Below are 18,659 nucleotides of genomic sequence, written 5' to 3' on the forward strand. Positions count from 1 at the left end.
CTTGTCCTTTGCACCTTTATTTATAAACAAAGGAAAGTGAACTCATGTACCAAATGCCAGTTTTTGACCTCTGTGCTGCAACTTCCCTCCATTCCACTGCTCAAATACCTTTTTATTTTAAAACCTGAGATGTTTTCTCCCCACAAAAATAAAACAAAGTTCTGTTCCAAGAGCTAATGAGAGAGCAAGCTCATGTGGTGAGCAATATAGCTCTTCTGAGACAGCACTGAGAGCTTCTAACACTTTCTGTTTTATTTAACTTTTTACATGGACTCCTAGAACTTGCCACATAATTCTGATTTATGCTGAGGATTCTTAATTACATGAAGGTATTCTGTGTATGCATGTCATTAAATGCTCTCTATCACTACTACCACCAGCACCACGAACACAATTTGGCATCACTAAAACTTACCTCGAACAAAAACATAAGCACTGTACTGATCATAATAGTCCCCCATCACCACACGGAGGGTGTAAAGGCCTTCATCCTCTTTGTTGGCATGAGTCAGGGTCAACGTAGCTCTTTCTCCACTCCAATGCGTCTGGACCCATTTGGATGGAGAAATTAGGGCTCCTACAAATTGAAAAAGATGCAACAACAGAATCTATTGGGTTGTAGCGCTCATCTCACTTCAGGCCGAGGGAGCTGGCGTTTCCCCACAGACAGCTTTCTGGGTTATGTGGACAGCATGACTAAATTGCTTCTGGCACAATGGAACACTGTGATGGAAGCCAGAGTGCACGGAAATGCCATTTACCTTCCCACCACAGTGGTACCTATTTATCTACTTGCACAGGTGTGCTTTTGAACTGCTAGGTTGGCAGAGGCTGGGACAGAGTAACGGGAGCTCACTCTGTCATGTGGATTCGAACTGCCAACTTTCTGATCGGCAAGCCCAAGAGGCTCAGTGGTTTAGACCACAGTGCCACCTGTGTCCTCAAACTGATGGTAGTGTTGTGGAGTCAGAGTCGGCGGCACCATCTGTGATGTAATGAGTACTCCAAGTGTAGGATTCCACTATATCTCTTTTTTAGTTCCTTTCATGGGATGCTTCCCATCCTTTCCCTACAAAGCAGGGCCTCAGAAACCTCCTGTGCAAGCATAGCCTAAGTGAAATAACAAACAAGTTTCATCTTGCCATGCATACTTACCATTCCTATACCACTGGATTTCCGGCTGGAACCGTTTAATATCGGGGTGAATGATAACTGAGCAGCCCAGACTCATTGTTTCACCTTCTCTTCCAAAGGAAACCTCAAATGTATCTATAAAGTGGATCTCAAACTTGGAGGCATAGCCATGTGGAGTAACACCAACTATGAGAAGAAGAAGAAGAAATGTGCTTATTCTCCAGGATTATAGCACAAAGCATAAAGTGCAGCCTCTAATCAACACTGCCAGAACAACCATACCTGAACTTTGTGAATATTTCTTTGATTCCATTGAACAAGCACTACTGAACTGCCCAAAGACAGCATCAAAACAAGGTAGAACTACATCAAAGAGGCAACCTACAACACAACTATGTCCTCTTTCGGCAAAAGAGAGCAGCAGATCTCCGAATGGTTTGAGGCCAGCATTAAGGACAGGAAACCTGTTGCTTCTGTAACGCGTGAGGCTCTTGTGAACTACAAGCATGCGCCCTGCTGCACTGAGAAAGACAAGGAACGATGCCCACCGGATTGCCAGACAATGTGCCAATGACTACTGGCTGAAGCTGTGTCAGAGCATTCAACTCAAAACTCGCAACATGTACAAAGGCATGAAGACAGCCTTTGCACCAACAGTCAGGAAAACTGCGCTGCTGAAAACCTTGTCTGGAGAGATCGTCACAGACTGCAGCAATCAGATGAAGCAATGGGCAACATACTATCAATAACACAACAATTGACAGCAGCAAGACTCTGCCTGTCTTGGAAGAGCTGGGTGTCCTTCCCTTCCTTGACAAGCTGAAGAATGCCATCAACTCTCAGACATGTGGTAAAGCCACAAAAGAATTCAAATACTTAAAAAACCTCTATTTCTTACAGTACATAGCAATGATTAGTTAACAACTTACAGCTCAAGGGTAGGGTGACAGTTCCTGCATGGAAACAACTCTCATCAAACTCTCCCTTGTATCCTAGGAAAGAGAAGCGCAAAAATTCTAGCTACTAGAGAGAATAGTAAAAAGATGCAATGCAAAGCCAAATAATTCATTTTTGGCAAACCTACTCTTCACCACCAAGGAAGCATAGGCTGAAAGCTCTCCTTTTACATTCATGGCAGAAGCACGATACTGTGCAGTGTCTTCAAAATCACATCTGAAAAGAATGGAAGGATTAGCAATAATGTCGCTGTCAACAGAAGAGTTACATTTTTATATTTATTATTTTTTAAAAAATGAGCAATATCCTCCAGCATTGCTAGTCAAAACGCTGCTCAGTGTTGAGAAAGGTGTCCTCTATCTAAAAGGAATGATCCTTGAACTAGAATATGTTAATGTAGCAGAAAAAGGTTACTACTAGTTCTCATGACTTCAAAGTAATTGTCTAATTCAATTCTGAATGATAAATAATGAGTAGGCTTTATTGAGAGTTTTTAAAAAGCATATGTGGAACAGAAATATATAACTGGATAGAAATGTTACTAATCCTGAATTAGCTTATGTGCCTTTTCTAGTTACCTGCTTAATGCTCACCAGCAAACAATATGGATGTTCACATTCACTTTATATCTCCCATTTTCCCCCTTCTAACATTTCTTACTCTAAAAAATCTTACTACATCACAGGGGAAACGGTTATTTGCGTCTAATCGTGTCTTCAGAAATGCATCATCTTCTGTTTCGCTACATTTGTCAGGATCACCCTCATTAAGAGAATGCAGCATGTTATTTATTAGAACTACCACATTCTTACCCCTAGATGCATGCAAGCAAGCACTCTTCTCATTCACCCATGCTGGCTTTGCAAGTATCAATTCTATCCCTACCACTAGAAGAGAATTTCACTTTATTGACTGAATTCAACTTTTGTGCATCCCAAATATATAAAATTTCTATTTAGTAGAGGGTCAGGCATCAGCCAAAATGTTTCAGAACTGTGGGAGGGTAGCAGGAATGTAACAGGAATATAGCAAAGTATGGTAGTTAAGAGAGCTGGTAAAAGGGGAGAGTGCTGGAACGTTATTGAAGGGTTTCAACAGAAAGAGAAATGAGAAAAGCAGCTGTTAAAGGGTTTTGTATTTTAGTTATTTCAGCCTTACCTCGGGTTCTTAATACTTGCTCTCAGGAACAAATTTCTCCACTAAAGCAGTTTCTTGTGGACCTGTTTTTTCTTCATGGAACAATTTGGTCCAGTTTATGGGGCAGAGTTGTCTTTTGCCAATGAAGAAATAGGACAGTGTGCGCTGCATCGCACCAGAAAAAAACATTTCCATGGGGTCTTATGCCCTAGTCACTCAAACCCCACTCTTAATCCTGAACAATGTTTTAATTGTATTAGGAACTCAACTGAAATCTCATGAGCTTTATTTGGGGGGCGGCCTGCATCTTATCAGATTCTCCAGGGACATTAGATGAGAAAGTAAGAAATTCATGGAAGGTGCGCTGCTACTATTCCTTACAGCAGACACACTGTAATGTGAAGTGAAGTTTGGAGATGAGAGTGGATCTTTAAGTCAGACTAGTGTTTTTCTCCTAAGAGGAGGGCTTGGAAAAGAACAAAGGTAAAAATCACAGTAGCAGCAGCTTGGATCCCAACTTGTCATCTATGTGTGCAGGGAGAATACTTCCACATGTGAATGGAAGGAGGGTGTTATCAACCAATTCGCATCACCCAGATGCGGCCCCTGTGTCAAATTGCACACCGTTTTGAAAGGGGCTCCTGACACTCATGAGTAATTTCTTGTTATTTTGAAGGTGTGGGAGCCTGCAGAGCAAAAGAGGGAAGCAAGGCTCCTGGGCACAGGTGGGATGCTGCAGGTGGTACTTCGGAGCCAAGTGAGAGCTTGCAGAGATGCTCAAATAATAATGGTGAAGGGGCTGTACTGGTGAATTTCTTTCTGTATCCACAAGCTTAGCTTTAAAATAAGCACAATAAATGGGCACATACTTGATGAACTCTTACAGCAGAGCCATAACTTTTTCTGGGATGTAGACTCTTCAGAGTTTAAAAAAAAGTTATGTGGATAATTAAATTCAACATTAAGTCATGTGCACAGGACCAAGGTGACAGAATAAACTTGCCAGGGATAAAATATGTATTGGGAGAAGCTCTGCGGCTTCAATGATAAAAGAACTAAAGTGACCCTCACCATGTAAATAAAGCCATGTCTGGCAGAAGGACAATCTTGGTCCGAAAGGCATATTTAGCCTCACTGTTAGTGTCTATTAAAGTCCTTAAAGTACTAAGTTCTAGTTAGTCAGGCTAATTATTACTTTCTAATGCCACATTCAGAGTAGGATTAGGATCCACCATCCTAAGAGATAAGATAAGAAAGAACCAGCAATTTCAAATAATTGCTAATAATTATGCTACAGAAATCGTTGGATATTTTAATCTTCTTCAAAAGAAGGGGAATTTGAATGTTAAATGCTGAAACATTTATCCAGCAAAGCTAATAACCTGTAAATGTGGTTCAGGCTGTAAAACAATACCAACAAGGGAGATCATTTCTCCTTGGGAACTCAGGAATTCATGAATTACCATGGGTCAATCAGAATCTGGTACAGATTCAGGATGTACCAACATTGTGCTGTACTAACATTTTGATATGCCAGTACAGGTTTACTCTAGAGAAGGAGAAAGAAATAGAGAAGGATGTGCAAGAGAGGGACGTTATGTTAGATTCCATGTCCAAATTCCAGATTGCTTACACTAAGAATAGATGGTTAAAATATTCTGGACAATTCCTTTAGCTCCAAACTGTAGCAATTTGATCTTAAGGTGTCTCCAACAATTTATGCAAGAAATCATTTGGGCATATGATCAGGCACAACACTGACCCTTCAGTTGGGAGGACAGCACTGGCACAAGGATTCCCTTTGCTCATAACTGCCACAAACTTTAATTTTTTTTAAGGAAAATTTTATTATTTGGCAGGCATTGTGGGATAATGTAACCCAGCTGCTTTCACCTCCTCAGTTCTGTGAAGAAAAGGGGGATGACTCAGAAGTCAACTACTTTACCACACAATTTATTTAAAACAGGAAGAAATAAGTCATTAAAAATCCAAATCACACTTTACGTCAACCAAATGAAATAAAATAGGAGTAGCTTACATTCATTTATTCTTACTAATAAAATCTGGCTCATCAAAAAAACCTCATTCAGTTGTGTGAGGCAAGTCTAATCGTTAGGGCTGTATCCAATAAAGCTGTCAAATTCACATAGAAGAAGAAGAAGAAGAGTTTGGATTTGATATCCCGCCTTTCACTCCCCTTCTGGAGTCTCAAAGCGGCTAACATTCTCCTTTCCCTTCCTCCCCCACAACAAACACTCTGTGAGGTGAGTGGGGCTGAGAGACTTCAGAGAAGTGTGACTAGCCCAAGGTCACCCAGCAGCTGCATGTGGAGGAGCGGGGACGCGAACCCAGTTCACCAGATTACGAGACTACCGCTCTTAACCACTACACCACACTGGTAGTTCCACAACAGAAAGACTCTGTTTCCTCACCATGTGTGCTCCCCAAATCTGTTTTGGATTTCCCCTCAAACCTCCACAGCAGATTTGGGGGGGATACAGGGGGAAAGGAGAAAAAAGTTCTCTTGCACAAGTGGAAGTCCTTGTTGGACACAAGTCCAAGTTCCCATCATCAAATTAAGTTATAGATTCTTTTATCTGTTTTTAATCTTCCAACAGTTGCCTTCATCAGGTGTGCATGGATGTTAGTGCTAGGAGAAAGGGAGAAAACCCTTTCTCTATCTATGGATAATTTTATGAATACCTATCATGTCACCTCTTGCTCGCATTTCCTCTAAACTAAAAACGTCCCAAATGCTGCAACATTTCCTCATAGGGGAATCACTCCATATCCTTCACCACTTTTGTTGCCTTTTTCTGAACCCTTTTCAACTCTACAATGTCCTTTTTGAGATGAGGTGACCAAAACTGTATACAATATTCCAAGAAATAAATGTGCAACCTGCACATAGGTTGCAGTCCTCTCTATGGACTAGCATTCCAATATTTCTTTGTCTCTTCTTCCTAGCCTTCACCAACTTCTTTCTTACAAGGATGTCAACAAATTCCCTGATAACTTGAATGGAATGACCAGGTAACTTGTCAGTGTTTGTCCGGCTTGCAAAATGTTTTGCCACATATCAGTCTGTTGGCTTGGAAATCTCTCCCTCCTAATTTAGGTTTAGCACACAATATGAAACAGCATCCCAAAAATGAAGAATGATGGTGTGCCAGTATTTTTATGCCTAAACCATGCCGCCTTCTGTAAAAACTACATAGCATGTTCAAAACCTGAAGTAGTCTGCATCTAGACAGTTTTAGGATCATAACATGCAGATGACCAAATAAGGGCAAATCCACACCATACATTTAATATACATTCAAAGCACATGATCCTGGAAACTATAGTTTGTTAAGGGTGCTGGGTATTGTAGTTCTTTGAGGGTGAAGCTACAGTTCCCAGAAATCTTTGGGGGAAATCATGTTGTAGCATTGAATGTGCTAGAAATGAATGGTGTGGATCTATCTAATGAGGAGGAGCTAAGCCTACCCAGATGCTTCAAAAGTTTAGGTAATGTTAACCTGTTTTATTATTTTAACTTTCGTACAAGTATGGTTGTGATTTTTTCAAATTTTTATTGTTTTATCTTTTGTAAACCACTTTGATATTTTTTACTGTCAAGCGGTGTACACGTTTTATGAAATATAAATAATGTTCACATAGAAATCTGCAGCAGACAATATGGTACAAGTGGGATAACTGTATGAATAACACTATGCTGAAAAAACCCCCCAAAATATTGTCACGCTATTCTGTGTTCCACTCTCCCAGTCTCATTGAAGGTACTTGCTGCTTGGTTCAAATGTAACACCAAATCATAATTTTGCACTATTAGAATAAGCCTGGAAAGAGCCTTAGGCTTCTGCACTTCTTCACCAAGTTGTTTTAAATTACTTCTTGTGTTTATATTCTTTTTCGACAAACCATAATTCGCTGAGCCTGTACCATGAAACCAAATTGCAAACCAGAATTGCAAACCCTGGGCTCATCCACACTTCCACTTGGCCTAAAAAGCAAGGGTGCAAGCAGTTTTCTGTTTGCCCTGCCATTTTCCAGGGAAACCCACGCGTTAGCACCGAATCGGAGCAAATGTCAATCCATGGAAGATGCAATTGACATTTGCTCCGATTCAGCAGGAAAGATTGGCATTTCTGGGGGGAAGTAGTGGGACAAACAGAAGTCTGGATGAACTCCTTGGCTTTCAATCACCCCTGGTTTGCAATTCTGATTTGCCAGGCAAGCATAAAACATAGTTTTCCAGTTCATACGCAATGACGAGCTATGGTTCTCTAAAAACCAGGAACTAATTATTTGGACTACATAAAGGTGTGGAAAGAAAAGGAAGCATGCAAGGCTGAGGCTCTTCCTAGACTCAGTCTTGAGGTGCGAACTTATGGATTAGCACTACATGTGAACCGAGTTACTGTTTATTATTTACCTTTTGAATCAATATGAGTTTCCCTTGTATTGGTAAACTTAAAGTTTCATGGATCACATAGTCTTTCTTCATCACTGTAAATATTATGAAATGCATCAATAGCCCTTTGTAGCAATTTTAAGATTACTTAGTTGATTGTAGACTTTTCCTATATAAATAAAACTACATTTCTATTTGGAAGAAGAGGAGGGAGGCAAGATAACAATATCTCAAGAAAATAGAGGAAAAACAGCATTTCACATAATATAATTTTAAAAGGTAGCTTACACTACTTATTTTAGCAGTAGTTTTAACACTGACAGAAAAGGCTGTTTCCCATATTTGAAACTGGATTTCATTGGAAATATGCAAAAGTGTGACAATTAATTACTCAGAAGTATTAGCTAGCATATATTTCCAATTGAAAATTGCTATCTGTAGCTATGTTCCATCTACCACACAAAAACAATCACGTCATACTCTAAAGAAAAATATTGATTGGAAGATAAATAACAAACCCTATTTAGATAAATTTACTATTTTCCATTCAAATGTTGACAAATCAACTTGTTTGTTAATCTCAAGGGAGAAAAGGGTGGTGCATGTGTATCATGATTTAACTTTTACTGTATCTATGATCAATTTCACAAACTCAGGTTGCAACTCTATGCATACTTACTGGGAGTAATTGAATTTGGTCAGACCTAGTAATCACACACAAGCAGAATCCAAGGCTGTATGCTATAAATTCAAAACATAAACTGTTCCAGCTATTAACTTCAAAGAAGAAAGCTTTACTAATTTGTCATTACAACACCATCCCTTTTCAGGATAAAAAAAAGAATCATGTCATATATGATAGTCACACCACGTCTTTCCATCGACTCAGATCAAGAAGATTTTGATAGTTTTGTTATTGTCCCAGTAGGTCAAGATAGCATTGACTCCAGATCTTCCTCCCACATTTTCTGGGATTACATCCCATAAACATATACACGTTTTGTTCTTGAGGCAACAGCATCCCAGAATATGTAGCTTGAACGGGACCGGCAGGTTTCCTTGTGACCCCTGCAGTCATGGGAAATCAGAATTTGTGAAGGCCTCAACACCAACAGGATCTGTTGCTCATTAATCACGCTCTGTGAAGGAATTTCTCTTTTGTAACTTCCCCAATTAAAGGCTAAGAAATCACAGGATCTTGCTTTAAATCAATATGGAGTCGTAAAAGAAGGATGACCTTAGTGTGAGAAAGACTGATTTTGAAAGCTCAGAAACTCTTTTAATCAAAATCTAAAAGCCCCCATGAAGGGATGATTACCGGTAGATTACTTAAAACAGGATAAATTGCAGCCAAAACAGCAATCCAAGCTCACAGAAGAAATAACACTGCAGTTCCCTTTCCATAGCCAGATACTAGAGGGCAAATTGTCCAGCAATTAGTGGTTCTATTTGAACTACAAGAAATTACATGCTCAAATATAATAGGGGTAACAACACTAGATCAGAGAATTAATTTTGATTATACAGTAGTAGAAAAAAATGGATCAATCAAGTAGTGTAAAGGCCATCAAATCTAGTCTAGATTTGTTAATAAGAGACTCAGTCCAGCTGAAAACCCCCCACAAACCCCCACAATAGTTTCTGTTCCAGCATATACATCTTTTTTGATATTAGTAGCTTTATAACAGCACCTTCATAAGCAACACACACACATTACATATATGCTGGCAATTAGTACCCAGTTCTGAATCAGCAGGAACAATAATAAACTGTACTGCTATTCCCTTACTTGTTTATTTCCAGAGAGTGCATCCCATACCGACTTTCGATTGCATATTTGCCAGGATTAATGTGGACATTGATGGGAACATGGTTTTTGTACCTAAGAAAAAACAGTATTAATATGGTGCATGAACTATGAATAAAACAATGTATAGATTTGCAAAATAGCATGTATCCCAATACAGAACCGAGTTAGATTATCAGAGTATCACCCATCAGCTGGCAGAGTGGGAGGCACTAAATTTAATGACCTGCTTTGCATTCTGGCACCTGATTGGCAGTATTTGTAGGATCTAACTGAGAATTCTTGTACACATAGGAATTGGGCAGGGGAACTTTACACACAGCATCCATTATACTGTACACATGATTTGGGTTCTAGCCAGAGCAGGAAAAATGAGTACAGCAAAACTTTGCTTGATTATATTATCTTGACATTAATCATGGATACATCCATTTTAATATCTCCTGATTTCAGTGTGTTACAACACAGCCATTACTCAACACATAAAACTGAATAAACCGAGGATGTGGCCACTGTCACACATGAACTGCTTCTGGTAAAGTTTGACTGCTACTCTTTGTGGACCTGCCTTTGAATTCTATTTGGCCACCGTGGATGGTCCAGGATATGGCAGCAAGGGTTTTAACCTGAACTTTCCACATAAAAACATTGTGATGACTTTTTGTCAATTTTGCTGGTTTCCATTAGATTTCTGGACCCAAAGTTTTGCTACTGAGCTTTGAAGCTCTAAATAGCATCTGTCCAGCATAACTTAAAACAACCTTCTTCCATACAATTTTGCCCATTCACTCAGATAAAAAGGTTCTTCTCTGTGTTTCGCCAACATTTTAGGTCTAGTGTGTGATTACACAATACAGAGCCAAGGTTGATTTCTTATTCAAAGTACATGTACCTATTGTCCTTAGGCAGCAAGCTTTCTTTGTTTATAGCATTTCTAAGGAAGCAGATAGGTGATGTTCCTGGATTCCCCTTACCCATTTAGCTTTAATGGTTTGTTGTTATTTGCTCTGTGCTGTAATTACGTTGGTTTTAGCACAGTTTATTTTTATTTGGATGTAGGCTGGCTGGTAGATAATTTGATGGAAAGGTGGGCCATAAATACATACATAAAGAAATATGATGGTTAAATATGAAATATCAGTTTTCATATATACATGTTTGTATACACACACACACACGTATTGATCCGAGCTATTTCATTTGATTTGCAGCATAAGTGAATGAACCATCTGCATTTCCCCCACTTGATTCGAAAACCAAAACCAGGAGACCCAGTCCATTTCAACAAACAATAAAGTGACACCTTGTTGAACAGCCAGCAGTGTTATATTTAGCTCTTCCAAAACAAAGTTACAACTAAATCTGTCTCTTCTATCAATCTTCTCATAAAAGGCTGCCTGTCAGCACCTTCTGTGATGGACAATTTAGACTAGTGCACACAGGTGCACATTAAATATAAATGGTGCTGAACTTTAAGACAAAGTCGGGAGTGATACCTTCACAAATTATTTGTTGTTTGGCATTTATACTGCACTTAGACTTGGTACATGTGTATAGAACATCTTAAAACAGAGGAAACTTGTGCCTCCTGAATGCAGGGAGTTGGACTAGATGACCCTCAGGGTCCCTTCCATCTCTACAATTCTATGATTCTAGGGGAAAGCAAGGAGCAATTTCACTGCAGCAAAACTGGAACAACCTTTCCCACTTTTTCAGCTGCTCTGTATGAGATGCTGCAGTTATTCCATGTCCTTGTTCAGGCAACCTGCAGAGATGTGATGAAAACCAAGCAGTGTGCTTGGCTCAGACAATAAATATATTTATGTTCAGATATAAATAAAAAGCTGCACATTTAAGATGGACCATTTAATCTCTGATGAGGAAAATTCCAGGAGAAGTAAATCATTTGCTAATCTGGGGTTGCAACACTCCTACTCTTACTGTGTCCTAATAGTTTGCACTAACTGCCGAGAGTCTCAAATATCCTGGAGTTTCCATATCTTTTTTCATTGAAACCCATAAAGCAGCATGATTAAATGAAACGCATCCCAATGCAATATAAGGAATTCCTCAGAAGAGGCCGCTACAGCCTGTTCGCCCACAGCTCTTGTAATTTCTCTATGCTTGTATTAATGCAGTACCCTTCAAGTACATGCATGACATTTGTTTAATCAATGATGAACAAGAGCTGTCAGATCAGGTTCACTGCATTTGGTATCCCAAAGCAAAACACCTGTTCAGACCCTCCCTCATTCTTTCCATTGGGAGCTAAGTGCACAAAGTGCGATTCTATGCACATTTACTCCAAAGCAAGTTACATTGCATTCAGTGGGGCTTACTTGCAAGTAAGTTTGGATGGAACTGCCGCCTAAAGACCTAATGGAATCCCAATAAAGTACATTATTACATGGATTTCTAAACCATACATATTGATATATACAGTGGTGCCCCGCAAGACGAACGCCTCGCAAGACGAAAAACCCGCTAGACGAAAGAAGAAAGAAAGAAAGAAGAAAGCCCATAGGGAAATCTCCGGGGACCTCTTTTAAATGCTAGTGGTGGGGAGCAAAGCCTTCCCCCCCCCCCCGGCCTTCAGAAGAGGTCCAGGAAGGCCGGCGGGGGCCGAAAGGCTTTGCTCCCCACCGCCAGCATTTTAAAAGCAGTCCGGGATAGCAGGGACAGTCCTGGGGCGATTTAAAAGCCCCCGGGAAGGCAGGCAGGGGGGACAAAGACTTTTGCCCCCCGCCCGCCTTCGGAAGAGGTCCTGGACCTCTTCTGAAGGCCGGCGGGGGGCAAAAGTCTTTGCTCCCCCCTGCCTGCCTTCCCGGGAGAGCGGGAAGGCAGCGCTGCGTTTCTCCGCTCTCCCGGGAAGGCAGGCGGGGGGAAGCAAAGACTTTCGCCCCCCGCCGGCCTTCAGAAGAGGTCGGGGGACAGACTGTCCCCGGACCTGGTCTGAAGGCGGTTTCCATAGGAACGCATTAATTGATTTTTAATGCATTCCTATGGGAAACCGTGCTTCGCAAGACGAAAAACTCGCAGGACGAAAAGACTTGTGGAACGAATTAATTTCGTCTTGCGAGGCACCACTGTACCAGGGGTGGCCAACTCCCAAGAGACTGCAACCTACTTACAGAATTAAAAACTGGCAGTGATCTACCCCCCCCTTTTTGGGGGGTTCAGGTCAAAAGTTTTTGGGGTTCATGTCAAATTGCTGGGCAAACATACAGCCTCACTGAGAAAACTATGTCTTCCATTCTGCAGATTGTGCAACAATGGAGGGAAGGACGGGGGGGTGGGACACACTGGATTTGATTTTACCAACGCTAAGGAGAGGAACCCAGTGATCAACCATGATTTACCAAAACCTCCCAGTTTGTATATTGTAAGTCAGGCTTGGATTTGTTTTCAGTATTGAAAGATGGAATACAGATTGAATGACTAATTGAATTGTTTATGCACAAGAGTATAGACTTCATATGCGCACTGCAGCTCCCGATACTTGGAAGATTACAGTGTGTACAAGGGCTCCTGTGTGTGCAGTTCCTTTGCCCAATCCACATACACTCCAGTTTCACATCAAAGGTACTATTATCATCTCTGCTCAGGGTGTGTCAGCAATCATAACGAAGTACAGATTATCCAATTAATGACGGATGAGCTAAGATTCAAATTCAAAAATGAAATATACAAATTCACTAGTGTGAATGGCTTTATGCACGCACAAAGCAGTGTAGCATTGTCCAAAATGATGGCTTACAGACTGGAGAACATTTCAAGCCTTCTGATCAATTTTATCTCTCTCAAAGCAAAAAACGCTTGAGTTTTATTTTCATATTATCCATTTTAAACACACATATATAATCAACAACATGCAATGCTGATAAAGAAAGAAGCTTACCATGTAACACGAGGCTCTGGCCAGCCAGTCACAGTGCAGTGTAATTTGACATTCTGTTTTTCCCAGATAGTGTGGGAACGAGGTTTGATAACAAATTCAGGAGCATGTAACAGTTTGTCTTCATTTAACTTTCTGTGGAATTCTATCTTATCACTTAACTGCAAGGCAAAGAATCATCTTAAACTTTATCACCTGGACACACTATAGTTTTATAACAGGGAAACATTATTTTTGTTTACAACAACCTTTCCCAATCTGGTATGCAGCAGACAACTCTACAAAGCTACTCTAGAACAAGTAGAGAGGAAATAACTATGCTTGTTGCATGATGCTATAATTTTACAAAAGGACCAACTTTTAAAATAAATACATGGGGATTGTTTGAGATTTTCTGATAATTAGCTGAGTGCACTTACTCAGAAGTAAAGTTTATGGAAGTTGTCAAGAAACTGAACTTTGTCACCTGCCCTGGGCTACTTGTATGAATTGTAGCATATTAGATGGGGTAAATATTTTTTACTTATTTTCTCATTGGGGATTATAGGTTTAACTGAGAATCCTAGCAATTTCCCCGAGGCTCAAATATCAAGGCAGTCCAATGTGAATGTAAGGAATGGCACAACTCTTGTTAGGGGGTCCTTGAAACTGGGCTATCTGGGAAAAGCATATGGTGGACAGAGTGAAGCTATATGAATAGGTGCATAGCTGGGAGGTGGGCAGATGAAGATGGATCTCAGAGTGGTAAGGAAAGATTTCGGTACGCCTGGGAGAGAAAGGTAGAAAAAAGGGCTGGATGTGAACAACAAATGAGCTTGTGTAAGGTTCTATTTTAGGGAATGTGCTTAGAGATAGGGTCCCATTGATTTTGGTAACCAATCAAGAAATGAATTCAGCAGTTTGAATATTTCCCTCTGAAATCAAAGATCACAAATGTGCTTAACTATGGCTTTAGTTATGTTTCCTACAGTTCTTTTACAACAACAACAAAAGTATTATTCCATAGCTGTAGTACCGTTTTCTTTAGAACCATTTCTTCAGCTGTCTCTTGTATTGCTATTTTTCTTGACTTCTTCTGATGTGTTTCTTCTTCCATAGAAGATGAAGTTTCCTTTTTGGCTACAGTAATTCCTTCCCCAGCTGCCATAAGGTTCCTTCTTGCAATATATGCAGCACTTTCCTTTATTCTTTCTTCTTCTGTGTCTGTAATCCCGCTGATATGGGTCTGTCTGCAATATATATTTTTTACATTGAATAGAAGACAAAATATTTTATTTAGTTCAGCCTATTCCATTTTAAAGGCAATGGACCTTCTCTACAAGAGACCCTTCTATTATGATAACCACCATCTGAAGTGAAGAAAGGTAAAAATGAAAAGACAAGTGGGTGAATCAAAATGCTCAATGTACATGCTTTCAGTTCATTATGGCTCTGAAAATCTGACACAGTATTTTATTTTATTTTAGACACAGCTTTTCCAATTACAGCTAAAAGTAGTGCAATTATATTTAAAACATGTAATAAAGCAACCAAGTTAAAAACAAAACAAAACACATCTCACACTTAATTATATTATAGCTTGCCTGACATTGGTGCTTAATGTCTAGAAAGGGGGATGCCAAGACTCCTTCACTTATCTATGAAATATACACCAGAGCTTTCCAAACTGTGTGTCATGACACATTAGTGTGTTGGCTGCAGTGTGTAGGTGTGTTTTGATAATGCTCATCAAGCTCATCCTGGGGCAGAAAAGGGGTTAGTTTAATCTCTGGTTTGTTAGTAAAACTGAATTACTGTGTTGCGAAATGATTAATGTCTAAAAGTATGTTACCAACATGAAAAGTTTGGAAAGCTCTGGTCTACATGTTAAGGGTCAGGTTAATCCTCCCTTATCTACATATTGTAGCAAAAGGGATAGCCCAGGTGGCAGCCTCCAGATGTTGTTGGACAGCAGCCTCGGTCACCCCTGACTTTTGGCCACGGTGGTTCATACTCATGAAAGTTGTAGTGCAACAGCATCTAGAGGGCGCTACATTGGCTCCCTCTGTACTACAGTTAATTCCTAGCCTTGGAAATGTGTGTCAGGGTTGAACTCTAGTAGCTCTGGTGCAGATTAATTCCTGTTTCCGGAACATTAATCTATAAGTGATTGCAGTGTTCTCTTATCCCTTCCATTCAAACCTATCTCTAAATAGAATTTTACATTAAGGACCACAGCGCATTGTCCCCCCTTCCAACAAAAATCAACAATGGTTTGCTTCAAACTATTGTTAAAGGAATGGGTGGGTGGATATCACGATGTGGGAGGAAAATATGAATCCCACATGTGTGGGGTAAATAAAGAATTGGCTGAGTGCCTAGATTCAAAATGTGAGCCTAACTCACCCTCCAGCAGGTCAAGTAGCAGGTCAAGAAGAGAGATGGAACATCAGATAAGAAGGGGTATGACCTAGCTCAGTCTAGGAACCCAGCTCTATTATCGTAACTCCTTCATGCATTAACTAGTACTCGTGCATACTTATGCTTGACTGCAATCTCATTCAAATGAAACTCTTTAGCATGGTACATGGCTCTTTACAATGTATAACTTGATCACCACTAAAAATATCAAATCCATCCAACCCATGAATTGGGGTCAATTTCTGCTTTTGGATACAGCATGCTTTTAAAGAACTATTAAAGTACAGTGTAGACTTGTGTAAAGGCTTTTTATGATTATATTAATGTGTGCAGATATATCATCTTATACAACAGGGTTAGGAACATAGGAAGAGATTGCTGGCTCAGACCAGTATATCAGAGATAAATCAAGTTGTGTAACTAAGTTATGAAATGAGCTACAAATTAACTTTTTTAAAAGTTATTTGCTTATGAATGCATATATTGCAGGCCCCAAGCCCAACTCTGTTGGCTTCCAACCAGAATACTGGGCAGCTAATGTGTTATATCTCTAGATAGCTTTCTGATGTAATCATTTTTTAAAAAAACACACTGCCTCTCTCTGGCAAATCATCTGTCAATGGAAAGGTGCAAGCTGTCCTTGTAAGAGAATGCAGATATGATTTATAATTTGCACATGGAAAATGAGTCTGGACTCTTATCCTTCAGAGAATAAATAGACAGAAATGGTGTGAAACAGCATGTCCCACTCTGACACAAAAGCATAGATGGTATGTCAAATTTGTGCAACCATATAACAATGGATCAAGTGAGCTTTTCAACACTTTAAGAAATATTAATGAGAGCAGAGTAGTGGTGATAATGGTGAAGGAATTCCTATTCCATCATTAACCCCCATATACAAATCCCAAGCATGCCTACAGGACTAGTAGAGTCTAAAGACAACTGGCTACTCCACATCTGTATTTAAGGGTATGCCTGCGCCAGCTGTTATCACAATATATTTCTTCTGCATAAGCACCAAAACTCTCTCTCACACTGCAAAGTGCATTGTACTCTTCAGTCTTAAATGTGTCTGCCTGTGGACTTAATAATAAGAGAGAAAAGGAGTGCACTCTTAAAGCAATGTTTCAGCTGTGCTAATGCCAGTGCAATGTAGTTGAAATCCTATGCTCCCCTAGCAGCAACCTTAAAGGCACCTATGATGCCCCCAATTAGTCATGCATAGAAGGCACCAATCAAAAGTGATGTGAGGAAGAACATCAAGATGAAATACTACACCCTGGAAAAACGTTAAACATGCACAAGCTATGCTAGTGTCATAGACATGATTTGTCCAACCACTCTTACAAGATATACATTCGGTCCCATCCATGTGTCTACTGACTATATTTCCAGTAGGTCTTCTTACCAATGTCCTTTCAGGTGGGGGAACATTGTGCTTCTTCTGGGGTAGTTTGTCTACCTTTGGTCCCCACCCTGTACTCAGCTCTCACTTGTGTCTCCTAGAAGCTTTCATCATGCGACAGCAGCCACACTCCAGGAATGGCTTTGACTGGCTGGGTAAACCAGGTGAGGGTAGCTGATGAAACCCTTGGCAAATTAGGGACTTCCCCCACACGTGAAGACAAACTCCAGCAGATTGAGCAGACAACACAAATAGTGAGTTCAATAGTCAAGAAGGTAGTTTCTGCTGTAGAAGGGAGGGGCCGATGGGGCACATCAACCTGGGAAGGTAGCCCATCTAGGGGATTTTTTTGGGAGAAGAAAGGGCTAAGGAATACACCCTACAAAAATCCAAAGCTGAGTCCCTAAGACTCATTTGGACCACATCAGTGAGGCCGAGAGAGGGGTCCTGTCGTATGGGCAGCCCAGGACCTCTATAGACACTCACCAGGCTTGTGCCCCAAGGAAGGCAGTTCAGTGCTGCAAACATAGCAGTTTGACTTCACCCCCAGAGGCATATTCCATTGTCTCTCGAGACAGATGGATAGCAGTTGTCAACAACTGTATCATATCACAGGGGGAAAGCAATGAAAATGTTCTGGTTTTGATTTGGCTTCTATGTAGAAATGTTCAGAGTCACGTTCATTTTCGCCACAACACAAATCTACCACATCACATATATCAGGGATAACCAATATGGCCCTTATATAAATCTACATATATCAACTACTTTTCTTCCAGATGTGAGCAGCAAATCCATTACAAAGATACACAGACAAACCATGCTCTTTATCCCTGCTCCTGTCCACAAATCAATGAAAAAGAGACATACCTTCCTCTGAATACAGGTACTACATACTCAATAGCTGTGTTTTCCTTCTCTTCTTCTGACAATATACTCTGCTTAGCCCGCTTTGCTTTGGGACTTAACTTGAAAGAATAATCGTCCAACATTTTTCTGAAAGAAAAGTAATATTATCAGATTTATAAAGACACTGCATATACAATTAGATTTACAAGCATATGCCTTAGAAAATCATATCTAAACATAAAAGATACATTAAATATATCAGGACATCTGCTTATCTACAAGTATACAAGGTGAACATTGGGGAAGCAGGCAAAAAACTACATAGAAAAATAGATGGAAAAACACAAAGATATAATGGTCAATTCAGTATTGCCAAAATTATATACAATAATGAGTTTTTTGTTTTTATTTTGTCTATCTGAGCACTGTCTTTAATACCATCAACAGGAAAAAACTCAAATCTAGATTACTCCTTGTTATTAGCAAAAGCTAGGGAGCTTGCACTGTTACTATTTTGCAAAAGGGATTCAAACGCTTACTGGAACTTTTGGTTTCTGCAGTTAAAGTGCATTAAAGCACTCTGTCACATTACTGCAACAATTCTGCTTTTTAAAAAGCATGGACTTTTTAATGTGATGGGAAATGCATGGAAAAG

General features: G+C 40.0%; 1 protein-coding gene across 2 annotated transcripts in view; it reads right to left on the minus strand.

The window, feature by feature from the left end:
* Nucleotides 1–18,659, minus strand: part of MYOM1 (myomesin 1) — a 68,236-nt gene that overhangs the window by 39,428 nt on the left and 10,149 nt on the right. For both annotated transcript variants that reach the window (XM_083748300.1, XM_083748299.1), the window contains exons 3-10: nucleotides 18,026–18,151; nucleotides 14,363–14,576; nucleotides 13,351–13,508; nucleotides 9,435–9,527; nucleotides 2,219–2,307; nucleotides 2,064–2,126; nucleotides 1,156–1,320; nucleotides 416–577 (exon numbers count right to left, since the gene is read on the minus strand). In XM_083748300.1, coding sequence (XP_083604426.1) covers nucleotides 416–577; nucleotides 1,156–1,320; nucleotides 2,064–2,126; nucleotides 2,219–2,307; nucleotides 9,435–9,527; nucleotides 13,351–13,508; nucleotides 14,363–14,576; nucleotides 18,026–18,151 — 1,070 coding nt within the window. The remainder of the gene's footprint in view (nucleotides 1–415; nucleotides 578–1,155; nucleotides 1,321–2,063; nucleotides 2,127–2,218; nucleotides 2,308–9,434; nucleotides 9,528–13,350; nucleotides 13,509–14,362; nucleotides 14,577–18,025; nucleotides 18,152–18,659) is intronic.

This window comes from Podarcis gaigeae (assembly GCF_964106915.1).
Source record: "Podarcis gaigeae genome assembly, chromosome: 7".
Lineage (NCBI taxonomy): Eukaryota > Metazoa > Chordata > Lepidosauria > Squamata > Lacertidae > Podarcis > Podarcis gaigeae.